Here is a 25,318-nt window from a genome sequence, read left to right as displayed (position 1 = left end):
GAGACGAGACGGAGCTCTCAATTTTGCCTGGTCCTAGCGAGATGCAGCGGTCGCATACCAAGGTGCTCGGCAAAAAAAAGTTGGCGGGTCGGTGGAGGCGGGCAAAGGCAGAAAAAAAAATATGTTGGAAGGCGGTCTGTCTCTAGTCAAGTTGCAAATCCCGACCGCAAGAGTGGACGGCAGATTGACAAGTGCGTCACGTGCGCTTACATAACCATATCAGCCTTGGAGGATCTTTGGAGCTTAGTCGGATCACATCTCAGACCACTCTTCTGAATGACTTCAACACCATAACCACATCTCTGATTCTCCCAATTGCGTGTCGCGATCGCCTCAGAACACACCGCCAAAGTATTAACGACCTTTCTCGAGCTTCAGAATGCCCAATTGATGCTGACTGACTATCCTTAGATGCTCGCTCGTGCTGCCGCCCGCGCGGTCCCCCAGACTCGCTCCGTCGTTGCCCGCCGCGGCTTCTCGACCACCCGCTCCCAGATGAGCTCCCCCTACCACTACCCCGAGGGCGCCTACTCCAACCTTCCCTTCAACCCTAAGGGCAAGTGGTTCGGCGCTGGCTTCTGGACCTACTCCTTCGTCGGCTTCTTTGCCCCCTTCGGCATTGCTGGTGCGTTCTTTTTCCATTGCTCCGGAATCTGCCGACTTTTGGCAAACCACATAGCTAACAACTTCCAGCTTGGCAAACCTACAAGCCCAAGGTTTAAGCGGCCACAAGCGCTTTTCTTTGAGTCGGTCGCGAATGTACACCATGGATTGAGTTCGGATGGGGGGCGTCTGTGTAGATGTGCAGAAATAGAGCATTTCGCCCTCAGCGATTCATTTTCACCCAAATTTGCGTTAACCGACTTTTCCACATGTACAACTCGATTTACTTTGCCCAAATCTCTCTGTGTGCTGTTCAATCTCGTTGCCCATGTTCCAAGCTGCACGAAAACATTGCATTGAGCGTGAATATGTTACAATTATTGGTATCATTTGTCTATTGAGAAGTGTTTTTACACAGGCCGTTTCCTGACTGCCTTGACCTTTTTCCGTGTGGGCATCGACTCTTTATATACCGCCGAATCCCTTCCTGCCAACAGATTGTTGATGTACGCATCCATGAACTGAGCTCTATCTTCCTCCAGTCTCCATCTCTGCTTAAACTGTTCGTACACGTCTAGCACCGTCTCTTTATTTGTACATCTCATAAATGCCCGCAGCGCCCACATCATAAGCCATGTGTCAAGGTATACAGCCCCTGACTTCTCATCTAAAGCTTGTGTCAAAGCTGACAGGACATTGTGCAGCCGCAAATTGCTCCATTCGGAGCCAGGGAGCCCGCCATGCGTGTTGAATCCCTTAAAAAGCATCAGAAAAATGCTTCCATGAACGGGTACCTCAAACCACTTCATCTCATCAAGGAACTGCGCGACCTTGTTGAGGTTGCCGGCCTTGATGGCGAAGTGATTGATGAGAGCTCGATAGGTCCGAATGTCGGGTGTGGTGTCTGCAAGTTCTTGCAATTGGGCTCGTAATTCTGGGTGTTTCTTGCCCACCTTCGTGAACATTCCAAGCACCTTATTAACCATCTTGTGTGCGACATAGTCTCTGTCGGGCAGGCTGGCTGCCTTGGAATGTGTGGCCTTCATGTGCTCGTAAACTCTTAGAGCCGCCTCGTCTTCTCCACATCTGAGCAAGCTGGAGATGACACAGTTGAGAACAACCGTGTCAACCATCTCCCCAGCTTCGACCATCTCTTTGTATGCCGCCCGCACGCCATCAGCGTCGTGCTTGAGCCCAAAGAAGTGAATCAGACTGACGTGGTGGTACCGGTTGAAGGGGATCTTCCGGGTTTCCATCTCTTTATAAATAAGCTCAGCCAATTGGAAGTTTCCAGACTTTGACGCTGCATCGAACAGAATGTTGAATGTGACGTCGTTGCCAGGCACCTTTGCCTGTCTCTCCATTTCCTTCCACAATTGCAGAGCAGCTTCAGCCTCTGTCTCAGTGGTTTTGCCGACATATCGGCTTGCGAATGACAAGGCATGGTTCCATTCGTTCCGTCGTAGAGAGAGACCGCAATCCCTCACTTCTCCGATGAGAGAAAAATATCGCAGCATGGTCTGCGAATCCTTCTTCTTCGGCGTGCCGAACGCGGTAAGGAGTCGGTGGCGCAGATGGGCTGGAATCTGAATCATCCGCGGCTCCGGTAGAGCTGAGTACATGTTGAATATCGTGTCAAGACTGATTCTTCCAGGGTGTCTTAATCTGGTGCTAACAGCTGCACTTAGTGACGTGGCTAATTGAGTGAGACTGTTATCGCCACGGAGTGCTTCTTGAAACGAGGGGTATTGGTTGTCCTCTCTACGTTCGGAGATCGTTAGCCTCGGCGGCTCTGGCTGAGCATATCTATTGAGGAACGGATCCCGAATGATCTCGAGATGTTCCTCCACCGTTCCCACATCTTTGCTGTCGACAAAGTCCAAAAGATCTTGCTTCCGCTGGATTACCAGGTGGTCTGAACGAGGGCCAACGGCGGCGGCGGCGGCGGTCGCATGGCTATATCGTTGGATGCGTTGACGACAAGGAAGGGTGGTGTAGGTAGTGAGATGCGAACGTCGAGAGGGCGCCGGCAGGAAGGTTGACTGCAACCATGAGGCAGTCTGCGGGCAGTGAGAGCCATGCGAACGAGCACCTCTGGTTTGTTCTCGTCGGCACTGGGACGCCGGCGCCCTCGGGGGTCTATCGTCTCGGAGCTTCTGGCGAGAAGAAACTGCAGCTCGGGTGGCCGAGGGTCGTGTTGAGAGTATCGCGCCGCATACGGACCCGTCAATCCGACTGAGAACTTTCATGGGTTGTCGTGCATTGCGGCCCACAGCGTTACCGTCCCATCAAAAGAGCGAGAGCTAGCTGATTGTAGTGTAGAAAAAAGATTGAAAGGAACGGCGAAGTCGGGAAGCTCAAGCTGGTTGACCAAAAGCTCTAGGATGATTGGGTTGGGAATTATTTCGCAGGCGAAATGCATGGATAAAGTGGGGCTGCATGGGAGTGCCGGCGGCGGCGTTAGGATTGGCCGACGTTCCAAAATTCTGAGCTGCAGTTCGCGACTGATGGAGCTTCACACCATCGAATGTGGTCTGGTATCCCGACGGCAACCCTCGCACCTCCGCTGCTGTACCAAATCGAACCGTACGTCTCAATTGACTTCCCCCGCGTCATGCTGTTATCTAATAAGTCTCTTAGGCCACTATGGGTCGACAAATACGGCCCGCGAGGGTCTTCCATGCTGTTAGCCAGGAGCTGAACACGAGGATGCTTCCCAAGTACCCTGTCCAGGAGCCAGTGTGGTTCCAGGTTATGCGCGACATTCCCCCTTCCGAGACTCTCACAAGGCCTGTTGCGTCTCGAAGCGCCCCTGCTCATTCCAAGCATCGCAAGCCGCACAACATCTATAAGCCCCCGAGGATAGTTCACGAGGAGGATTCGCTGCGATCAACTTTCTACAAAGACCACCCATGGGAGCTGGCCCGCCCGAGAATGATCTTGGAGGCAGACGGAAAGGACGCTCAGAGATGTGACTGGAGCAAGGGTCTGCGCCAGCCTGGCCTGCCTCTGACCGGTGAATGGTAAGCTGATCGCATAGCCCTAGTTAGACCGTATTGCTGACCCTTCTTAGTGTTGTCCAACGCCAGCTTTGGTTCATGTACAATAAACAGATGACCAAGGAGCAAGCATACGACACCGCAAGAAAAGAGTTTTACGCCCTTCGTCAGGAGGAGGAGATCGAGAAGCGCGTCGCCAGGGAGGAGGCAAGGCATGTTGGTGCTTACTTTGGCAAGAACAGGCTGCAGATCGGTCTGGACTTGGAGGACAAGGAGTTCGAGACCTGGAAGGGCTGGGCTGGACAGCGGGCAATTCTGCTCGAGGCGTCTCGCAATGCCAGCTACGCGAACTTTGGTGAGGAATCAAGTGGGGATGTGGCCGATGCTGAGGCAGAGCCCCTTGCGGCTTGATCAAAAGGTGGACGGTTCTTGTAAGCATATGTACTACAAAACTCTGTATAATACGACCTGCTCAATGACGATGGCTCTGCTGCTTGGTGATGGTTGAATGCTGTCGGCTGATGGATTGATAATCGCGGATGTTTGACTAGGACGAGTGAACGATTAGGCCTTCCGATCAACTGCCTCATGGGTATTTATCAATCCTCCAACTTGTATATGAGGGTGCTGAGGTCTTAATCACGTCCAAGCTCCACGATCGCTCCAGAAAATTGCAATGCTTCGACGCAACAAACGGGTTTGGCAGGGTGGTGTATTATTTTCGATTATATCGTAGGTCTAATGACGAAGTCATCATAGCTATTCATGAACCTCATCCTCAAACATACGCCTTTCACCTTTCCTTCACAACCATACATCCTGCATTGGTGACACCATACGCCTTGGCTACCGGTTCGTGTTGTACAAGGAGCAAGTCAGCAATGCCAGTGTGATGAAATAGTTTGCCTGTCAGGCTGAGAGAGCGAATTCTGGCCCACGACTCAATAAAAAGAACCTGAGCGGTGTCCTCGGGTATTACATAGAATATCTTGAGAAGATACACCACCAACCCAACAATAAATCCCGTTGCGGGTCCGTTGGTCAAAATGATGTCTGGAAATTGCTGTCGTTTTCGTGCGCCCGTAAAAGGAGAAGACAGCAGGAGCGGGAAGATCTGGGTAACCGAAAGCATCGCCGAAAAGGGAGTTGTAAGAAGACTCTGATGGATCTTACGTGCTCGAGCTACAATATGCAGATCGTACGTGCCAGCCCATTTCTCACCATGGGTAGCCTTGATGTCCCTCTCGAATGCCTCGAGGTGTTTAAGAGACATGCTGTCACCACTTGAGATGAGGTAACGCCGATGCATGTCAGGCACATTGGGAAAGCCAATTTCCATCATGGCGAGCATTTCCTTTGTATGACCGCCTGAGCCGAGAACTACCAGCAGGTAGGCTCCTCTGAGCAGGCCTGAGCCAGCTTCTTTGACATCATCGGATAATTTCAAAGGGCGGCTAAGACGATCTCGTTGTATTTGGAGATGGCGAGTCTGTAGAATATTAGCTGTCGATTCTCACTTGAATTGTTACAGTAGACTTAATGGACCCACTGTCAAAAAAATTATGAGTGTAATGATGCCCAGCAAAAAAGTTCCGAGTGAAGCCTTCCACGACGATCGGAAGATGCTTCCCATTCCAAGGGCACAGAGCACAGCGACAATTCCAAGGAGCATAGAAGCTGCTGGCTTGGAGGTGTTTCCCATTGTGACTTGTATTGAGATAGTTCAAGAGTCTATGTGTGTCGAGTTGCCATTTCCTTGAGTTGATGACAGCTCAGGGGCGGGGTGGAAGTGAAGCTCTGAACAAATGTTAGCAACGTGTTGTGATCTTTGGTGAAATTGTTTCCCGTTGGTGTGAAACTAACTTTTTGGCTTTCACTTTTTATGTAACAAAAAAAGACCACCCCATGCGCTGGCGCTCCCAGTTAGAAAAGAGAAGAAGGGTTGGAAAACAAGTCCAGATGTTTTCTTAGAAGGCTGTGATCTCTTCCCTCTGTGCAACAACCTTGTTGAGAAGTGAAGTGGATGGTGAGTGAAAGTACTGACAGCTACTAGATGCTGTTAGTGCAAGACCTAAGTCGCTAAAACATTCACTAAACACGTGTGGAGAACCTAGCTCAGTCCCTGCAGAAAGCTGCAGCAAGACCAGAGCAGCGACCATTTAGCGCACTCTGTTAGTGCGTCCTACCATGAGGTTCCTGGCAGAAAAAGCGGATGACCTCATGTTCGTGCTGATTACCCAGGATCCCTGTACCTTCCCCTGCATTCCTCAAGAAACGTCGCTAGACCGCCCGGCAGAACCTAGAAAGTTCCCAGCGAACAACAGGATCGGAAAGGAAAGACATCTCGCCTGCCTGCATAAATGCATTGTTTGGGCCGGGAAGCCTGCTATCTCAAAGCGCAATGGCACACTTGAGAGGACGCAGGTTTCTGACCTGCTTCTACTGCGGAAAACGCTCGTCGACGCGCTACGACGGCCTGATTCGCGAATTTCTTTGCCTTCACTGCGATGCTACTAACTACTTGGACGAGGTAAGTCAGTCTTTGGCACTTCACAAATTGGACCCCATCTTACAGGATATAGCGTGGAGAAATTACCGATCCTCCTGTAGCAAAGACGACTTCTGAACCCGCGCCAAAAACATACGCGATTCCGCGCTCCCAGTCTCCAGACTTCCCCAGCCCTTCCCAAAGCATCTTCTGTTCGACATGCCTCAAGAACCAGCATCTGTTTACAAGCTCCCTAGCGCAGTACCTCCCTGAGGATACGGACCACCCGGACTATGCGGAACTAGAGAAGAACATGTACAAGTTCCGCAGGCGTCTCGAGCAGCGATACCCTCAAATATGTGCAGAATGCGAACCTAAAGTCCACTCAAAGCTGGATCAGGCTGGCTATACCGCCCGGACAGATCACCTGCGACGAATGATGGATAGGAGTAGAAAGAACCGTGTCGTGCCCAGGAAGACAACCCCTTTGGATGTATCAGCAACGCTGGGTAGGTGGCTTTGGCTAGGTGGTATCGTCTGCCAGTACATGTGGCATTTGGCGTCTCTAGCAGCTGTGTTTGCAAGCCAGGACGACGAACCGCTGAGAGACCCCGATGCGACTTCGACCTGGGTGCAGAGGCTTTCGCTAGCCCTGACACTGCTTCTTCCTAAACCGGAGCGGTTGATTTACTGGAGTTTGTGGGCGAACGCACTGAGCATCTGGTGGAACCCGAAGTTTGCGCAGGTCTTTCGCGGGTTTTCTCGGCATATTTTAGGCCTCGGTCAATGGTATACCTTCCAGGGTCTGATTATCTTGACGAGGTTTATGGCCATGAACATGACGGAAATGAGGGGCGGCCGATCAGGGCAGGGGAGCGCGCAGATGAGCCTCCACGGCCTAATGGCATTGCTTATGATGGCGGTAAGTGGAAGAAAGTCATAACCACAAAGGGGCTCTCACTAATTTGAACATAGATTTACGTTCTCGCTCAACGATCAGTGCGCATCGATACAACTCCACTGTTCCAGACAACGGGAACTCCTGCCTCATCACCCCCGAGACCGCAAGCGGAACGCAAAGAGGACGACACGAAGAATATGTCCAACTTGCTTGACGATATATTGGCGGAGTCAGGTCACACACCGAGAATACCCCCAAGCCCAACCAGTGTTGGCTCAAACTCGCCAGCGCTGTTCAAGCGGGAACTGCAGCACCGGACAAGCAATCGCAGCTTCCGTGTCAGCACTCCTGAGCCTCAGACACAGCAACCCCAGGTCCACTATTCGGAGGAAATGGACTGGTCTCCGACGCAGTCTAAACACCGAGCATTCAATGACTTTGGACCTCCAAAGGCACCGAACCAGGTATTCGGGCAGCCTCCTCAAGGTCCGAACGCCAGCCCATTTTGGTACAAGGTGCCTCCTGCACCGATAGCTCCGGCGCAGAGGTTGCGAAACGGGCCAAAGCCGCTCATTACCAAGCCGGTGGAGAAGCAGTCTATCTTTGCGACTAGCAGTATGAACGCATCAAATGCCCACGCGGCAGCCGACGGCGACAAGGAGAAGTTGGGAGATGTGGCTTTTGCGCAGCCCAAGTTCTTCGCCCCTTCGGCGTCCAACCCCAGCGACCCGCGAAGCTCCTTGGCCGATCTTCTCAACTCGAGCTTCAGCCTGAGCCAAGACGACCCCGATGAAGGAGATGACAATGGCGGGGGCTTCGAATCAAGAAATATGAGCGCCGAGACGGCAAACAACGGGCCCTCGGCAAGAACTGCCGGGCTACGGAACAACCGGCTGCTAGACGTTTTCACCTTGGCGACTCTCCTCGCCGCTTGGCTTCATGCAACATCTGCATCATACCCATACAGCCGGGACGTGATGCTCGGGGCGATGGTGCTCAGCATGGCCATCGCTGTTCATCTTACGGGAGACGCTATCAAAGATATGCGTAGAGAGGTCACGCCTAGCTGGGCATCCATCATCAACACGTCGCTGGGCATCGGCGAACTAGCCGTGGCGTGTCACTTTGCGCTTCAGATCTGGGACAGTCGTATGCCAGAGGCAACATCTTGCGTACAGGGTGCGTCAGTTATTGGCGCGATGCTGGTGCATGAGATGTGGAACGCTGCTTGTTGAGAAATACCAAGCTTGGGGCGAGGCGTTGGAAGGGCATGAAATGAGTAACATGAAGCATAAGGGCATTATTATTATCATCATTTTGGCGTTTAGAATGGGGCTGGGTGATATCCCCAATTGGAGAGGCATTGTCTAGGCGACTAAAACTACAGAACGAGATGTTTTCTTTTCTTATTGTCGCGGAGTACTGCCTGTCCTGTCCACTTGAACATTGGCACGATTCATTTAGGTATAGAATGGGGGCATGGGAGCTAGTTGGTAGCCGGGTCGGATGAAGTAGTTTTGTGCACACTACCCGCAGTTCACTCTTTTAGAAGTGTACTACTACTGCACTCCACTGCCCGTCGCCCCGTCCAATGCAGCCTTTGTAATGCTTAGGCCGTCCTATAGTAGTATGGGTGAGAGTGTTCCTCGGTCGAACCGGGGCAATTGGATTACACAGCAATGGATTAGAAAGCCGATCGAGTCAGGCCGAGCCGAACGGAGAATGCCACGTTCAAATCGACGCTACATGGTCAAGCTTCCGAGCAAACCGGTACTACCACCGCGTCGGAGTTAGAGCTGTTGTGCAATCAAGGCGGAGAAGACGCGTCGCTCTAAAGAGCTAGTCTAGGTGGACGCCAGAGCGACATTGAAGCTGTTGTTCATCACATGGTTGATGGCTGCATTGGGTTTCCCAAGCTCCCTCTACGCAAGGGTTACAAGGAAGCAAGCGCCGGCGTGGGAGGAAAAAAAAAAAGTCAGAGAAGCATGAGGTGCCAGTTAGATTCTGATTGACGGTGGGACGGAACGACCAGACGCTCGGAGTTGATGCAGTGGATTCCCCATCTCCAATCATTCGATTCGCTCGTTTTCGGTCTCTTTGCTTAAAGAGGACCGAAATTGCGGGAAAATGTGACGATGGGGGAGGAGACACAACCAGGAATGAAAAAAATAAAAAATAGACATATTGAGTCAAAAATAAATGTCAGCCAGATGTGTAGTGTGTGTACCTTGTGCGGTGGGACGCTCACACGACAGCTGGTTCACACAAAGTATCAACACCCCCCCTTGCTCGACTGATGATCCCTACATGGAGAGCAGCTTTTTTCAGCCCCGATTCTTCGGTGCCGAAAAGGCAGGTTGCTGGGGGGGCTTCGGTGAATGATATCAGCCTAGCCTGGCACAAGGGAGACGAACAGGAGAGAGTATTTGGGGGGTCAACGTTGCTCGTTGCTGGATGGTAACGTTTTTGGTTCGGGTTCGTTCCCCGTTTGCAGGGTCCATTGTTGGACCGTGCCGGTAACCGAGTTGCCACTGGGTGGTAGGATTTCCCCGTTGGATTATGACTTTATGTTTTTTTTTGTGCCTTTTGTCAAATGGGTGTGCGTCTGTCTTTGATTGTGTGATGAAAGTCGAGTGGGATGGTTCCCTGATTCGGTTAGCGAAGCAACAAGATAGCGTCACCGATATCGTGACGGAGGCGGCTCGAGTGGTTGGATGATGAGGTAATCTCTCGCCATCTGAACCGCCAGAAAGGCTGGTTCGAGGAGTATGAACGCATCCTACGACGTAGTCAAGCCGCGGCTGGTTCCTGGACGAGAAACGCTCGGTGAAAGGGACTCGCGTCAATGACAATTGGCTTGTGGCATGAAGGCATATGACGTAAGCCGGGGATGGGAGTGCGGGAGTTATGCCGATACGCGGCTTATGACAGTTCAGTTGAGTGCGTATTCTGGAATGGCAAGGAAGCGGTTATGATGTCTGAGGAAAGTCAGAGCCACCAAGAGCCACCAAGGGTCTCTTTGAGTGGTCATCTTCTTACTAATGTAGCTGAGCGTCCTTGGAGATTGAGACGAAGTGTGACGAGGCCAGACCAGGCGCGGCAGAAACTTGGAATGATGGCGGTTTCATAGACAGTCGAGATGACTCCTCGTGAAGTACGGAGTACGTGCCCCAAGGTCTAAGTAATGACGGTGATCAAAGACACGGGGGTTAGAGATTAGACACCGGGCTAGAATGCATGCTCCTATCGATCGGCAAGGCTGTCAGTGTGTCTGGTAGTTTTTGTTGTTTCTTTCTCCTTTTGTCTGCTGGTTTCAAAGCAGTACACAGCGGGCACAGCGCTCTTTAGCTAGCAGGGCGAAGCAGGGCGAGAACCAGAATACCGCTCAATTTGCTTGGGACTCTCCATCATTCAATGGCACAGTGAATCAGAGCTGGGGTCTGATTTTACCATTAGGGAAAGCAAGGTCATTCGTATGTGTTGATCCAGTTTGGAGAATCCCTGCTCCCCCCCAACCTTTACCTTTACAACATACAGTAGTCTGTCATCCGGCTGTTACAGAGCAACCACTCGGGTCACTTGCAAATAACACCCAAAGCAAAGGGGAACTGCCCATCAATAACGCGGTCGCACGGCTTGGACGCGCATCGCTGCCAGACAGGTCGAAACCATGAGAAAAACCGCCACTCGCGGAGGGCGGGAGGAAGGGATCACCAAAGTTCAGAGAGTTCTCAGTGCGAAAGGGTCCAACCACCACGACTGCTGAAGCGCCAGCCTCTGAGAGGCCCGGTCAGTTGGTCGGTCGGTCGGTCCTCGCCGCCTTTCCTCTTGTGGCTCAGTTTTTAGTGATGGCTGAATGGCTAGAGGGGGACTCTCAAGTGCTTTGCCTGCCGATCTGTGGCTGCGTCACGCTGTGATCGCCAACGATTGTTGCTTCTTCTCCTTCTTCTTCGATGGGGGCGGCGCTTGGCAGAATGTGTCAGTTGTCTTTGGAGACGGACGACAGGCAGAACAACAATCCACATTGTCATCGTGGCAGACGTTGAAGGGAAATTCGGGGATAGGCTTTCGCGGCTGTTGCGCGGCCAGCAGATGGGGAGTTCCAGGTTGATGCAAGTTGAGTGATCATGGTACAGCACAGTACTCTGTACGTGTTCGACCTCTCTCCACTTCTTTATGGGCCTCGAATATCGGCATAATGCGTTGAGTCCTTTGTGTGATGTACTGTCGGCAGGTATCCTTAAACCACAGGGGAAAAAGGCGGCACTCTGATGGGAGACATGCCAAGGGCATACATAGGCTGGGTACGTACCTTCTTACTCCTCCAGTGTCTGCCATTTACTCCTTTTTTTTTTTTTTTCCATCCCATCCCATCCTCCCTCCTCCAACAAGCATGTGTGGCACGGTACCTACGCACCTACGTCCCACTACAACCTTCACAACTCACTTGGCGTCAGTGGTTCCAAAGCTTACAAAGTGCAAACGCAAGTGGGTGTTGCCTCATCCAGTCGCGCCCTTGTTTGTTTATGGTTTAGTAGGCGAACGAACCCTGAAAGGTACGTACTTTGGCCAGAACCAAGAGAGCCAACCCCACACTCACCTCAGGTCGGTCATCGGTAATGATGGCCTTCAGTAAAGCGAGAGTACCTATTTGGCGGATGCATCACCTAAAAGGTACCTCGTCTTTGAAGTCCCACCTTTCTGTTGTAACCGCATCGGGGCTGGGCCGACCGCCCTGGAAGTGACCCAGGCCTACTGTGCAGCAGCGGTACTGCAGTGGACCAGCCCCGGCCACAGTCCAGGTCGAGAGTGGCCGAGGGGTCCAGTCCAGTGCCTTTGGCCTGCCGCGGTATTTTTTTTTCTTCTTTTTTTCTTTTTCCTTCCCTGGGAGATGTAAGTGTTCCTTTGAGTGACGAGCTGTCGGGTTCGCACAGTGAGAGAGTGAGGGTCAGATAGGAGACCCAGAGCCAGACAGGATAACAATCTTAGCCTCCCGTCACTATGCTTCCCCCGTCCTCAGAGGTGGCCCCCCGCCTTGCCCTGTCAGGTTCTCCAGCGCCTCACTACCATGTCGTAGTGCAACTGTGAAATGGGTTTCCCCGAATTTGTGATGCCACCCCCCCCCCCACCCATCCCCTCCATCCATGCTCTTACTCCTCCCCGTCTTCCAGCGTCGCCCCCCCAAATCGTTTAAAAAAAAATAATACGGGCCAATAACCTGGGCCTTGAACCTGAGACACCCCCAAGGCAGATCTTCCCAATTCACTTCGTCTTAGCCAAGCATCCGCACTTCAATAGGTACGGGCACACAGGCACACAGGTGACAGGGTACAACCAGACCCAGGTACATCCCCTACCTTTTTTTTTTTTTTCTTTGGGCGGCGCACTCTGTGCGGAGAGTCAAGTACCTTTGACGCAGTGAAGAGGAATACTTGCTTCCTCCGCCATCCACACGTACCATCCTTACTTCCCATCCCATTACGATGCTCATTTACTAACCCGCTCCTCCCGCGCTCCCCTCCAGGGTTCGTTTCTTCTCCCCCCAACCTACATTAATCTTCTCTTCACCAAGACCAATACCGAGATCCAAAAACACCCCTGGTTCGCTTCCCATTTTCATCACCGAGAGGACTTGTGAAAGACCACCACTCTCACTTCGCTGCGACATCCACAACCAGATCACCTTACCTACGAAACCTCTCGACAAGATGGATCTCAACTTCCAACTTGCCGCCAGTCAGGTCTGTGCCTGTCTTCTGTAAAGACACGCGAAGGGGACTCTCTTCAACACGCCTCTCGTCTGTCTTTCCCCGGAAGGAAACGCCGACACCATCACCACCAGTCTATACGCTGTTTAACACTCGCAACTATACACGCCTTACCGAACCCTCAATCAAACCCTTTATCACCTTACCTGTACTCACACGACCACTTACCCTTTTTACCTCTAACCAAACGCCTAAACACAAAACCCCCTGCCATATACATCCCGACAATTCTATACCAGTCACGCGAGCAAGTCTCTCTAGACTACCCACTTCTGATACCCTCTACTACGAAGTCTCTCAAACCTCAAGCACCTGCCTGCCAATGGCTGGTGAAATGGTCTCAAAAAGAAGCACGAGATTATTTCTTGAAGACGCTGGCGGTCATCCCGAAGAAGACCCCGCCTACCGACCCGCTCGACGTAACTCCAAGCAAGACGATCTTATTCCGCTGGAGTTGGCGGAAAAGTACCAAGTAAAGGGTCCCTCACGACAAGGATCGCGCGAATCCGTCGCTCCCCTCGAAGTTACGATGGATGTCTACGTACAGAAGCAAGTCATCTTGTCGGTGAAGGATGAGTTATTGAAGGCTACTAGTCTCGGAGAGAAGGGTGCTATGCGATCGGATGATGGCGGCCTGCTCAAAGTTGCCGACCAGCTACAAAAGCCCCTGGCCTCTCCGATATCTCCGGGCATCGAGCGAGTCCTCCCCATCGACGGGCGGCCTATCAATTTCGGGGTCGTAGTGCCAGGAGTTTACCGGAGTAGCTACCCTAAACCCGAGGATTTTGGCTTCATCCACAACCTCGGGCTGAAAACGATTGTGTAAGTCAAACCTGGCTCAAGTGCACCCTTAACTCCGTGGGCAATGCTCACAAACAATCACAGCACCCTCGTTCAGAAGGATGAGGTAGACGAGCCTTACACCGATTTCATGTCTAACAACGGCATCCGGCATCATGTGTTCAACATGAAGGGCACAAAGAAGGAGGCTATCCCCATGCGGACAATGAAAGCGATCCTCAGACTAGTACTCAACCGTGAGAACCACCCTGTTCTCATTCACTGCAACCATGGCAAGGTAATTATTGACCCCCATTCTCACATTTAACTATTTACTAACTTATTTGCAGCACCGTACTGGCTGTGTTGTAGGTGTGGTTCGCAAGGTGACGGGTTGGGAACTCGACAACATTGTTGATGAGTACCGAGCATACGCTGAGCCCAAAATTAGGGACTGCGATATTAAGTATCTCACCGACTTTGACCTCTCAGATCTCTCGAATTTGTTCGTACACGAAGCCAATATGCGGTTTCGCATTCGTCACTTCATCAGAGTCACTCTTTTCAGCGTCTTTGTCGTCTTTGTCTGGTTGCTGTCTGGACACAGGATGTCCAACACCGCTAGACGTGTCAAGGACGTGAGGTGACGACATGCTGTGACAGCTTTCAGAACCTCGCATAACTCTTGGCGTTGGACGGATGTTTGCCGAAGTCTGAATTTGGTGGAGCGCAGCCAGCATCTCCGGGGGAAAATCGGGGCCAGTTGTCTGGCAACAACTCCTTTCCAAAATTAAGCTGCATGACAAAGAGATTCGACAGAAAGATTAAGCAAGCGAGCGGACAAAAGGGGGTCTAAGCTGCAGCACTGCTGGGCGATAGCGACAAGATGTCCGACTGAAAAAGAAGCTTTACTGCGGTATATGGGAAAATGGAACAGCAAAATCACCAAGGAAACACAAAAAGAAGTTTGGTACCTTTTATCAGGCTTGAGCCTCAGCCTTCGCAGCATAGGCTGGGGGGACGGCCACTGCACATTATTTATTTCCTTTGTATGGATAGACAGAATACGGGGACTCATCAAGAGCTGAGATGTCTCCATTCGGCGTTGCGTATGAGACTTTGGGAGAGGTTCGCTAGAACCGGCATTCAGTCATGTACAGATTCATTCTGCTGCATTGTACAACAGCAACAATTAAGGGGATAGGAAGCTGAATATCATCAAGAGCAAAAGACTCTTATCAGCGAAACAAACTGACATTTGGCTACCGCGTGCGATTGACGTGATTGGTGTGTTTGATTTTGTTCTACAGGATTACTGGTTATACAAACGCTCCTATAAATGAGCCGCCTTATTGTGTGCTATTTTCGGCTTCAAACCCTTGCTGTAAGCCTGTCGACGCAATGCCATGTGCATCGGTCCCCCTCTTATGCGCCGTTTCGCATATCGACGTCCCGTCTCATGACTCGACGCCGTTCAATATCTGACAGCTCTCTTCTATATTCTTACAATAGTCGCTTCCCCTCCCCGGCCTATGCCGCCCAGCCCTATGTAGCCAGGGCATGGCATTTGAGCGCTAGCCAACCCGACCCGGGTCAAGATCAGACTGAATTGAAGGGAGACGGCTGTCAAACAGGAATTGGGCTCCGTCTGCACCGTTACCCCCTTTGTCCATCTGATCATGTTCTTCCATTAGAGAGTAACCTCATGACTCCCCTCCCCAGCGATTCCGCGCCTTTCTCTCCTCCTCGTCCTTCTTCCTGTCGCCGTTCGCGTAGACCCACGCGCCGGCGGCCGAGTTGGCGAAGCCCATACCAATGGCGAGACCCCGCACGGCGCCGCGGGCCGTGAACTTGTTCCGTAGCGGTTGACGGCGGCGCAGAGCGAGGAGGGCGTAGAGGCCTGAGACGGCGCAAGTGAAGCCCGCGCTGTCGGTGGGGAAGCCGGCGAGGTTGACGTAGCTGCTGAAGAGAAGGGCCGGGGCGAACGAGAAGGGCAGAATCTTCATGGGCCGGCCGTGCAATGCGGCAATCAGGATTGCGTGGATTGCAGGCGGGAGGGGGTTTGCTGTGGTACGATGCTGGTGTTAGTGGACGAGCCGTGTTGAAGCCATGCGGGCAGAATACAGAGGAGATCGACGGGGTTACGCACTGCCATATTCATGAAGATTTGACATCAATGACTTCTGGACCTCCTGGCCTTCTGGTGTGTTGTTGTTGGACGCCATTGCAATGTACTCTTGCGGTGTTGCTAACCCGTCGGCGCAAGAAACTGCAAAGAATGAATATCGTCAATGATTTTCCGAGCCTAGTCGTTCCCCCCAAAGAGCTCACCTCCCTCCCCCAAAAAGTGACGTGACTTATCGATAAGAGGTGGTCATGGCCTCTGCTGAGTCAGCTAGAATGCGTCCAATCAGGTGATGCGTTTCTTCTGAGGTGGTCTCTCAATTTCGACCTCTAGTGTGGGCTGGCCCGGGTCGGTTGCTGCAGAGTTGCAGACTGTCTTGTTTCCCTTTCTGGTAGGAAATTGTGACCTTTGCCTTTTTCGTTTTTTTGCGAGACAACGGACGCAATTCCTCGACTCCCGGCACCAACGGACGAGTCTTTTCCCCCCTCTCTCCTATAGAGGGATATTTCATCACTGGGTTGGCTTTACTGTTCAGCTCAGCTTACTCTGACAAGGCCGCTGCTGCTGGTGCGGGGATTTGTTCCGAAAGTCCCAGCCTTGTTCACATCCACCTCTCTTGACAGATAGGCAGGAAAACCGCCAATCAACATCGCTTCGATCGACCACTGCGCATCACCAGAAATCGCTCGACGACGTCATCCGCGATTGTTGTGATACTACGAATCACTTTTTTGGCGCTGCTGTTTCGAATTCGATCAGGAGGTCGAACGTAATCCGTGAAACCCGCGACTTGACGTTGATCATACCCGGCAACTTACCAAACAGTCCACGACCCTTGACAAGGCGAAAAGAAATCCCATACAACCCTACATACATTCAAACCCACGGTCACGATGCCGAGCGCAACAGCCTCAGGGGCCGACACGGGCGGCGGAGCACGTAACCGCGACCATAACCAAGGAAACCAGGGCCGCAGCTACACTGTGGAGCAGAAGGCCGCGGTCCTGCGGATCCGCAAGTGCTCGCCGACAGCCTTTTACGATATCCTCGGCCTCGAAGATGTCAAGACGACGTGTACCGACGGCGAGATTAAGAAGGCATACCGCAAGCAATCGCTGCTGACGCACCCGGACAAGAACGGTCATGAGCACGCCGACGAGGCATTCAAGATGGTTAGCCGCGCGTTCGGCGTGCTGGGCGACAAGGAGAAGAGGGAAAAGTTTGACCGCTTCGGAACGGACCCCGACTCGCGGTTCGGTCAGGCGCAGGCGCAAAACCCGTTTAGCGGATTCAACAGGAGGCAAGGCGGCGGTGGAGGAGGCGGAGGTGGTGGCGGTGGGTTCGGAGGTGGTATGGAGGAGATGACGCCCGAGGAAATGTTCCAACGGTTCTTCGGGGGTGGGTTTGGCGGAGGACCATTTGGCGGAGGTAAGAGCTCCTTTACTCCCTACTATGCAGCTTTATTCTCGACGCAGAATGGGTTGCAGCAATTTGTGAGTTGAGGCTGACGATCTCGACTTATAACAGGTTTCGATACGGGGCCGCAGTTCGTCTTCAACTTTGGCGGCGGACCGGGTTTCAGGGTGCACCAGTTCGGCGGGCAACGGCCGCGAAGGAGGCCGCGTGAGGCGACGGAGCAAGAGGCCGGTGGCATGTCTACACTGCTGGGCCTGCTGCCAATTCTGTTGTTGTTTGTCTTCCCGCTCATCTCGAGCCTATTCAGCGGCGGCAGCTCGACGCCGTCGACGCCCAGCTTCGTGTTTGACAACCCCAAGGGCCCGCACACCTTGCAGCGCACGACGCCGAACCTCGGCGCGAAGTACTTTGTCGTCCCGTCGGACGTGGAGTCATTCTCCAAGGGCAAGCTGGAGAAGCTGGACCGCTCGGCGGAGATCAGTCTTGTGCGCACGCTGCGATACGAGTGTGAAAACGAAATGATGGCGAAGCGGAGGATGTACGATGCGGCCAGCGGGTGGTTCTTCCAGGACCCCGACAAGATGCGCAAGGCGGACGAGTATGAGATGCCCGCGTGTAAGAGACTCGACAAGTACAACGTCGGGAGGAATTAAACGGCGAGCGGGGGCTGCCGGGGACCTCGAAGGGATAATGTCTGTTTCTGGCGTTTACAGGTGGCGGGGAGGGAGGGAGAAAGATTCATAGCATTGTTGGATTCGCGACGGGCATTACTTTTTTTTTTTCTTTTTCTTTTAAAGCTAACGAAACAGTACTTCCTGTTCTATACACCTTTTCCACTCCCCCGTGTTTAGTGGCGCCTCCACTGCTGTCATGATAGAGTCGTAGTCTGTTCTGCTCGGTTAATCGGCTGGGAATATGCCATAAGGATGATCAGTGTGTTCTGGTCTTTAGTTGTCTTGTGAATTGAGGATGCTTGGATGTTGATGTGAGATGATGAGATTAATGCTGAACTGAGGAGCTGTTGATGTTTTGCTGTACGGTTAGTGTGTTGATGACTGCCACCTTGTGAAGTAGAGGCATTTGTGTACATTTTGGGTATTGTGATATTATGGAATACTCCTGCTCTTGTTTCTTGTGAGGTGTTGGAGATCGTTTTTGAAGAATACCGTGGCAAGCTTTGCTTTACTTCAAATGAAATGGACTTTTTCACTTCTTTACAACAGCAAGAGTCTTGAATGACATGTGAATTCGGGACTCCATATGAGTTAGATTGATCATTTTCATGTCAAATGGTCTGTCATTAAGTCAGTTTAAAGGTAGATTCGGATCAAGCGGTTTGATTTGATATTCATCATCTTCACCAAATATGTACATTACAGGTTGCGGACAAGATACGTGTAGGAGAACCGATACGCTGTCCTCATCATGTCACCACCTAGAGATAGACCAAGACTAAGTGCTGTGGTCCCTGGCAACGGGGACCACAACGTGATCAGACAGCTGCCTCTAACCAATGCCGCCTGCTACGTCACTGTCCCGGCATAGGATCTGTGGAACGCCGGCTCCTTGCTCATCCGCTGTCTCCAGACTAGACGCCGAGCCGCGACGGCGCTGCCGCTGACATTAGTACGCGGGTAACTGACCAGGATGAGCAGTCTGTCTTGACAAGGTTGATTGGTTCATCGAAAGAAGACGGATGTGGGCATTCATTTTAGATACTCAAAAGATACGCCTGAACTAGTGGAAACTGCTTTAAATGCAAGATATCATCTTAAAAGACAACGCCAAACTCTGACTCTATTGCTGACATTTCACTCATGCAGCGAAGCCAATGATGTCTTTTGTGGTGTGCCCATCTACCAATGCCCCTTCGACGAGCCCCGTAACTGTGTACCGGACACGGAGGGCAACGCCGCCGAGAAGAGTTCTTGTATATAAAGTTTGAACCCCAGATTGAACATTGGAGGAAAAGCTCCTGAAGCTTTCCAGCGCCCATTGGCATGACAGCTGCGCCATGTTGCTTTACCTTTCATACTTTTTTCATACTGTCGACCCCCAAGGATATGCCGGAAAACCCGTGGAAACAACTTGGGATGCTGTTAAATACTACGTCGACGGAGGCCTCAATTGGCCACCTGCTCCTTGCGGTCTCATGCTCATACATTACTCATAAGCATTTAGTTTAGACGAGACGTTGGGCCGAAGCCACGTCTCTGAATTATGGCTGACTTTTGGGGTGTCACGCCAAGGAACTATGGCTTGTAGAAGATTCGATCGAAAAAAAAAAGGAAAAGAAAAGAAACTGGAAGCACAAAAAAACGTTGCGACAAACCACGGGGTTTGCGTTCAAGGAAAGAGGAGGGGGGGCATAAAAGAGCAGATGCATTTCTAGCGTCAAACCGTCCCATGCGGGCTGCGAACAGGCGATATGGGGCGTGTTCGAGGAACCCGAATCGAGGGAAAGGCAGTGACATCGATCGGGGGAAAAGGTTTGGGGGACAATCAGAGGTGGTGTTGACAAGATGCAAAATTTCCTTTTTCTCCTTACTAAAGCCCAACCCACCCAGATTCATGCTGGGCCCGGATATTTGCACTGAATGGGAGAGGAGGCTCTCGCAAGGTGGGTTCCAGACGGGGCTGGGCCTCGTGGCACAAGCCAACGTGGTCCCCGTCATGAAACGGAGGCTCGAGCCTCATTACCGCAGGATAAAAAGGCGACAGACAGATGTGAGAGAAGGGCTGAGAGTGTGATGTGTGTGTGTGTGTGTGGTTGAGGAGTGCTTGGGCGTACTACGTATGTACATTGAGCCTCGTATGGGCGTATTAGTGCTGGAGACGGTGGGCGGCGCGGGGAGCGTCCTTGTTAAGGGCGTCACGGGCACGGGGCGCCGACGGGGTACTGCGTCATTGCGCGGGGGGACATGCCTGGACGGTGAGTGGCCAACCGGGATAAATCTGGGTGGAGACTTGGGATACGTATACTGTGGCTTGGAGTCGGCGCCGTTATGCTTCAGCCACACATCCCAGGTCAACGCAACGGTGGAGGGTGTACTTCTGTTGTAGGTTCCTGTCATTCCCCTGTTTGTCTTCCTTTTCCACATGTTTGTGTGTTCGTAGTGCATGTCTACATTCCCTACAGCCTTACTGGGTGATTCAAGCATTTTTTATCTCACTTCCGATGCCGTGCTTACAACCGTCAAGTCAGCAGCTTGGGTTCTTCTCAAATGTCAAGATGGACCATTGAGGATCCGGATCTGGACGCATGGCTCAGTGGATACACGAATCTGACGGGTGGACGCGCAAGCTTTCTGACGCTGGAATCTTTCCCCTTCCCACCTCATCCGTGTCGTCCCTCGAGCGGCAAGTTGGGAAGCCAGTTGAAAGTAACTTAATTGGGTGTTGAGCTGTCGTCACCCTGCAAAATGGAATAAAATGTGAGGTGCGTGCTTCTTACTGTCCAAGGCATTACGAAGCTTTGTCCGCAAACAAATCTTGCCTTACGACTTGAGCCAGCGTCATCAACAGTAGCAGTATGGGGACGAAAGGAATACAACCATGGCATGGCCAATCCACTGTGACTGTGCAACGTCTTTCCCTTTTTTGAAAACTCGCAAGCAGGTCTCATATGATTCCTGCAACGTTGGGTGGCCCGTATCCTGTTGCCTGGCGTTGCTGGAACCTGACCCAGGGGTGTCAGGGATCTTCCCAAAGGCGCATCCAACCAGTCAATCTACACAGAGGTTAGTAGCCGCAACGGGACTGAGCTTCACAAATGAGATGGAATTAGAAAAGAGAAGAAAAGAAAGAAGAACAAGTAGCCGCTGTTGCGCTGCTGCGGTTCCCTGTCCGCGTAACTTGCGGGTGCTTGTGCCGCCTTACATAGTGTAGTAGTAGTATTTGAGGTCCACTCACTGGCTCTCATCTCTGCGGCAAGCAACCTCTGACGGGGAGGCCAAAAGTATACATAGCAGCAATGAAAGGCAGAATGTGGTTCATTAGTGTGGCCCGCACCCGCACTGAGCCACTGGGCTGCTGCTGAAGTGCGTAAGGTGTGCCAGATTGCCAGTCTAATACGCCGTATACATAGTACATTAATAGCCCTAAGACGTGAAGAGCAGTACCTGGGCAGTACGTACTGTCGCAGCTCCCCCCCGGTTTGTAGTGGGGGAGGCGCACCGCCACTGTCTGGGTTCCGGCATGTCCAGCGTTACTTGGGCGGCAACAGCAGTGCACTACTACACGAAAGTGGCACTACTAGTGCCACTACGTAAACTACCTTGCCTTACCTAGGTAGTACCTAGCACCAGCAAGTAAGTACATCGTAGCTGCTGCTGCAGCGCTGCAGCACAAGCTGGTCTTGGCTTGCTTTGGCTCCTCACCTCAGACTCTGGTGGTGTCTCTTTCCTTTCCAAAACTGTGCCAATCTTCTTGCAACCTCTTTTCCAACATTTTTGCTTCATCTTTTCCTCCCACCCCTTCTCCAAGCCTGTCATTTCTTTTTTACAGCATCCGGCGACGACCGGCAAAACTCCGCCTGAAGTTTCCTTGTCGTAACGGCCCCGGAACTCCCGTTTGCGAACCCGTTTGCTGGTAACCTTCTTTTTTGGGGGGAGGCCTGCATGCAATAATCACAAGGTTCTATTAACAGTAGCCCACCGAATGACGACACCTTCTGGAGCTTCGCTTCACCTTCACCTCCTCCATTCTCACTTTCGCCCAGCTGCTTGTCCAACGCATTACCTGCCGCTTGCTGCAGCTTCCATAATAGCTGCTACAGCAGCTCGACCGTTACCGATTACCTGATTCTACTCTTCTGCTTCCGGCGAGTTGCTCTAGGCTGCTTACTTCTCAACCATACATTCCGTTGCCCCGCCCCAATCCGATACCCCGGTGCCTCGTCGACATGGTTACCCGCAAACCGGTCCCCGACGATGCCTCTGTAGACACGAACGCCGTTGCGCGGGTGCAAGATATGCGAAAGGAGCTTTGGGGTGCTGGCGATTCTCCCTCGGACACCGACAGCGTATGGGATGATGCTGCACAGCAGAAAGGCGCCGCTGCGCTGAATCAACAGCCCCCACACCAGGACATCCCAAGATCGCTGACGCCTGGCGGCGGCCGCACCGTGTCCAACGGCCAAGAGGCAAGCAGTGACATTTGGAACGACGTGAACGGCGACCGATCCCAGATCACCCCCGACCCGACGAATGATGCTTCCAATGTCCCGTTGGCGCTTCGACCTGGTCCTCCGCAAGGACCTCCACCATCGAGATCCGACACGAATCCCTTCAAGAGAAAAGAAGTGCGGCCGGGCTCTGGCCCGACATCACCACCAGTGAAGAGTCCCTCGACGATGGTCCCCGCACAGCCTCTCTCGCAAATGAGCACTGGTGAGATCAGCAATAATCCATGGCAGCCGGCGCTGGATCAACATGCCCTGCAGCTCGACCATGATGCTGTCACCTCCAGCCCACAGCAGCCGCTCCGTGCCCAACCTAGCTCCGACGCCGAGCAAGATGCGTGGTCGGTATCTCAAGACTCGAGACTGCCGCCAATTTCAACATCTCCAGCACTTGTGTCCCTGCCCTCCGAGCCCGCGTCGCCGGCATGGGACGACCTACCGGAGAACCAAACCAAGCAACCAACAACGCAACCAGCACTACCACCGAAATTAGTACCTGATGAAATTACGGAACAACAGAACGCTTGGGATGACCTTGGCTCACAGAACAAGGGCAAAGGAAAGGCTCCCGCACCCGTTGCCACCCCAGCAACCCTAGACGACGGACCCATTGATGATTGGAACCTGATTGACCACGAGGCGCCAGCGGCTGCTCCTGCTTCCAGTAAACCGACAGAGACCGGGTCAAAAGCGAACGAGCGACTGATTGATACGGATGAACCATCTCCTGAGGAAAAGGAACCCCCAGCGCTTCCTCCCAGAACCGACGAAGAACAGCCGCCCCGCCAGCCCCCTCGCCCTGTCGACGGGAAAACCGAAACGTACCAGATAAAGAATATTAGATGGTACGATCACAACGCCGAGAAGAACCCCCGAACGTCACCCATCCTCGTACAGAACGCCAACGGGCCTTGCCCGCTCGTAGCTTTAGTTAATGCCCTGACCCTCACGACTCCGGCGTCAATACCTGACACCGCCCTTGTGCAGGTACTTCGCTCGCGGGAACAGATCAGCCTGGGCTACCTGCTGGATGCCGTCTTTGACGAGCTGATGTCGCCGAGACGCACCCACGAGGACACTTCTCTGCCCGATGTCTCGCAACTTTATGACTTCCTCAAAGGCCTCCACACGGGAATGAATGTGAACCCCCGCTTCATTCCCACGCCTGAAATCGTCAAGGCTTTCAAGCGCACGTCTCTCACTCATTTGCACCCTACCGAGCGCGACGATCTGATTCCGGGCACTTTCGAGGACACTACCGAAATGTCACTTTATGCTGCTTTTGCTATTCCGCTTATCCACGGGTGGCTGCCACCCAAGTCCGACCCCGCGTACGGGGCGTTCGAACGCCAGGCGGCTTCTTTCGAGGATGTGCAGGGGCTTTTGTTCCGCGACGAGGAGCTCCAGGAGAAGCTTGGTTCCTTGACTGAGGAGGAGGAGCAGATATACTCGGACATCCAGCACATCAAGGCATTCCTAGACTCATCCGCAACCCAATTGACGCCGTGTGGATTGGAGGTCATTACTAAAGCCATGAAGCCCGGCTCGGTCGCTATTCTCTTCCGCAATGATCACTTTTCCACTCTGTATCGGCACCCGTCGACCCAGGAATTGCTCGTGCTTGTAACCGACGCAGGCTATGCGACGCATGATGAAATTGTGTGGGAATCACTTGCCGACGTAAACGGTGAGCGCACTGAATATTACTCAGGCGACTACCGTATCGTCGGCGGCCAACAGGCGCAAGGCAACTCTCGCGGACAGCAAAGCGGAGGACAGCACAACCAGAGAAGACCTACGGTCAACACCAACAACAGCAGCGGAGGCGATTGGACAACTGTGCAGAGCCGAGGGCGGCGCAATAACACCGAAGCCTCGCACACCGATGAAACCCCACTATCGCCGTATCACGAGCAAGAAGATAGGGATCTTGCACTGGCGCTCCAGCTACAAGAGGAAGAAGAGCAACGGCATCGGGCAGAGCAAGCGGCCCGCAGGCGAGAGAGCATGCTTAGCGAGCAGTTTATTGAGCAACAGGCCCGCGTCCAACAAGGGCCCACGACGAGGCGGGCCGCTACTAGGGCGGCGGCGAGAAACAGCACGACCAATGTGACCCGAAGCTCGAGCAACGCCACGCCGTCACCGCAAGAAACCCGGCGGAACTCGAACAGCAATGTTTCGGTACCACCAACATCGGGCCGTCAGCCAGGCCAGCCGCCACAGATGGTGCGGCCGCTTGTGCCGCCCATAGTTCCCGCGCGCAGACAAGGAGTAAACCGCCCCGCTGACGAAGGTATGGACGACGCGCCCCCGACGTATGAGCAGGCTCAGGCCGCCGCCAAGTATGAACCGCCTCCCGGACACCCGCACCATCACGCGAGCACCCCAGTCTCCGGACGGCAACGAAACGGTGGTGCTGGGCCGTCATACCCGCTTTCTCCATCGCGGCCGATGATGGGCAGCGGTCGGGGTCGGGTTATGGGCCCAGGAGGTGTGGTTGGAAGCTCATCAGGAGGCAGAGAAAGGGATTGCATCGTCATGTGAGGTGGACACCGCGTGTCCTTGGAGGAATATGGGCGTTATTGAGTTATTGGTATGTGCGTGGGAGGGCATGGATAACTTGCGATCATCCTTTGCGATTCGGAGTCGCGAATTCACTTTTTGTACAAACAGAACTATCTCAGCGGACGGCGTTTGGAACATGAGTTGGGATTTTACAGTCATGAATGAAGAATCTTATGAGTAGAACTACTTAGTTACCCCCCCCCCCTGTTTGGTGACGCCCGACTTACTACGTAGTGCTAGTGACCTTGATGGGATTTGCTGCAGGGGGAGCTCCGGTTGGGGCGCACCTGGGGAGATGCCGATTTGCGGAACCCCCCAAGCCTTTTTTCTGGTAGTGTACTCCGCAGGAACGTAGTGGTGTTCTCATTGGGCAGGCGGTCAAGGTGTTTGGTGTGTATATATGCGACAGGGATCTATGGGTATATGAGCATCTTCTTATGTTTTACTGTGAGCTTGGGGGGGTTTTTTGGTTCCATCGTTTATTTGATGTC

The 25,318-nt window shown here is 52.8% G+C and overlaps 9 protein-coding genes across 9 annotated transcripts; 6 read left to right on the top strand and 3 right to left on the bottom strand.

Moving 5' to 3' along the window:
• Nucleotides 1–411: 411 nt before the first annotated feature.
• On the top strand, nt 412–722 carry CTRU02_204335 (cytochrome-c oxidase chain viic; the record flags this gene model as incomplete). The annotated part of the gene is made up of 2 exons (XM_036731291.1): nt 412–625; nt 694–722. The coding sequence occupies 2 exons, from the start codon at nt 412–414 to the stop codon at nt 720–722; spliced, it is 243 nt and encodes an 80-aa protein (XP_036576951.1).
• A 291-nt stretch (nt 723–1,013) lies between these two features.
• Nucleotides 1,014–2,852, bottom strand: CTRU02_204334 (pentatricopeptide repeat protein; the record flags this gene model as incomplete). Its single annotated transcript, XM_036731290.1, has 1 exon — nt 1,014–2,852. One exon carries the CDS (start codon nt 2,850–2,852, stop codon nt 1,014–1,016), a length of 1,839 nt encoding a protein of 612 aa, XP_036576950.1.
• A 397-nt stretch (nt 2,853–3,249) lies between these two features.
• On the top strand, nt 3,250–4,013 carry CTRU02_204333 (mitochondrial 37S ribosomal protein mS23; the record flags this gene model as incomplete). The annotated part of the gene is made up of 2 exons (XM_036731289.1): nt 3,250–3,626; nt 3,677–4,013. 2 exons carry the CDS (start codon nt 3,250–3,252, stop codon nt 4,011–4,013), a joined length of 714 nt encoding a protein of 237 aa, XP_036576949.1.
• Nucleotides 4,014–4,395: 382 nt separating this feature from the next.
• CTRU02_204332 (glycosyltransferase family protein) lies at nt 4,396–5,304 on the bottom strand (the record flags this gene model as incomplete). The annotated part of the gene is made up of 2 exons (XM_036731288.1): nt 4,396–5,091; nt 5,152–5,304. The coding sequence occupies 2 exons, from the start codon at nt 5,302–5,304 to the stop codon at nt 4,396–4,398; spliced, it is 849 nt and encodes a 282-aa protein (XP_036576948.1).
• A 699-nt stretch (nt 5,305–6,003) lies between these two features.
• CTRU02_204331 (uncharacterized protein) lies at nt 6,004–8,226 on the top strand (the record flags this gene model as incomplete). The annotated part of the gene is made up of 3 exons (XM_036731287.1): nt 6,004–6,132; nt 6,185–7,012; nt 7,066–8,226. The coding sequence occupies 3 exons, from the start codon at nt 6,004–6,006 to the stop codon at nt 8,224–8,226; spliced, it is 2,118 nt and encodes a 705-aa protein (XP_036576947.1).
• Nucleotides 8,227–13,081: 4,855 nt separating this feature from the next.
• Nucleotides 13,082–14,186, top strand: CTRU02_204330 (tyrosine phosphatase; the record flags this gene model as incomplete). Its single annotated transcript, XM_036731285.1, has 3 exons — nt 13,082–13,581; nt 13,645–13,837; nt 13,890–14,186. The coding sequence occupies 3 exons, from the start codon at nt 13,082–13,084 to the stop codon at nt 14,184–14,186; spliced, it is 990 nt and encodes a 329-aa protein (XP_036576946.1).
• Nucleotides 14,187–15,242: 1,056 nt separating this feature from the next.
• On the bottom strand, nt 15,243–15,764 carry CTRU02_204329 (uncharacterized protein; the record flags this gene model as incomplete). The annotated part of the gene is made up of 2 exons (XM_036731286.1): nt 15,243–15,604; nt 15,689–15,764. The coding sequence occupies 2 exons, from the start codon at nt 15,762–15,764 to the stop codon at nt 15,243–15,245; spliced, it is 438 nt and encodes a 145-aa protein (XP_036576945.1).
• Nucleotides 15,765–16,557: 793 nt separating this feature from the next.
• Nucleotides 16,558–17,733, top strand: CTRU02_204328 (ER associated chaperone; the record flags this gene model as incomplete). The annotated part of the gene is made up of 2 exons (XM_036731284.1): nt 16,558–17,092; nt 17,192–17,733. 2 exons carry the CDS (start codon nt 16,558–16,560, stop codon nt 17,731–17,733), a joined length of 1,077 nt encoding a protein of 358 aa, XP_036576944.1.
• A 4,250-nt stretch (nt 17,734–21,983) lies between these two features.
• CTRU02_204327 (DUF544 domain-containing protein) lies at nt 21,984–24,806 on the top strand (the record flags this gene model as incomplete). Its single annotated transcript, XM_036731283.1, has 1 exon — nt 21,984–24,806. The coding sequence occupies one exon, from the start codon at nt 21,984–21,986 to the stop codon at nt 24,804–24,806; it is 2,823 nt and encodes a 940-aa protein (XP_036576943.1).
• Nucleotides 24,807–25,318: the final 512 nt, after the last annotated feature.

Source organism: Colletotrichum truncatum (assembly GCF_014235925.2).
Source record: "Colletotrichum truncatum strain CMES1059 chromosome Unknown Contig_0002, whole genome shotgun sequence".
NCBI lineage: Eukaryota > Fungi > Ascomycota > Sordariomycetes > Glomerellales > Glomerellaceae > Colletotrichum > Colletotrichum truncatum.
The sequence above is the reverse complement of the archived record's forward strand: the minus strand, read 5'-3'. Positions and strand labels throughout refer to the sequence as shown.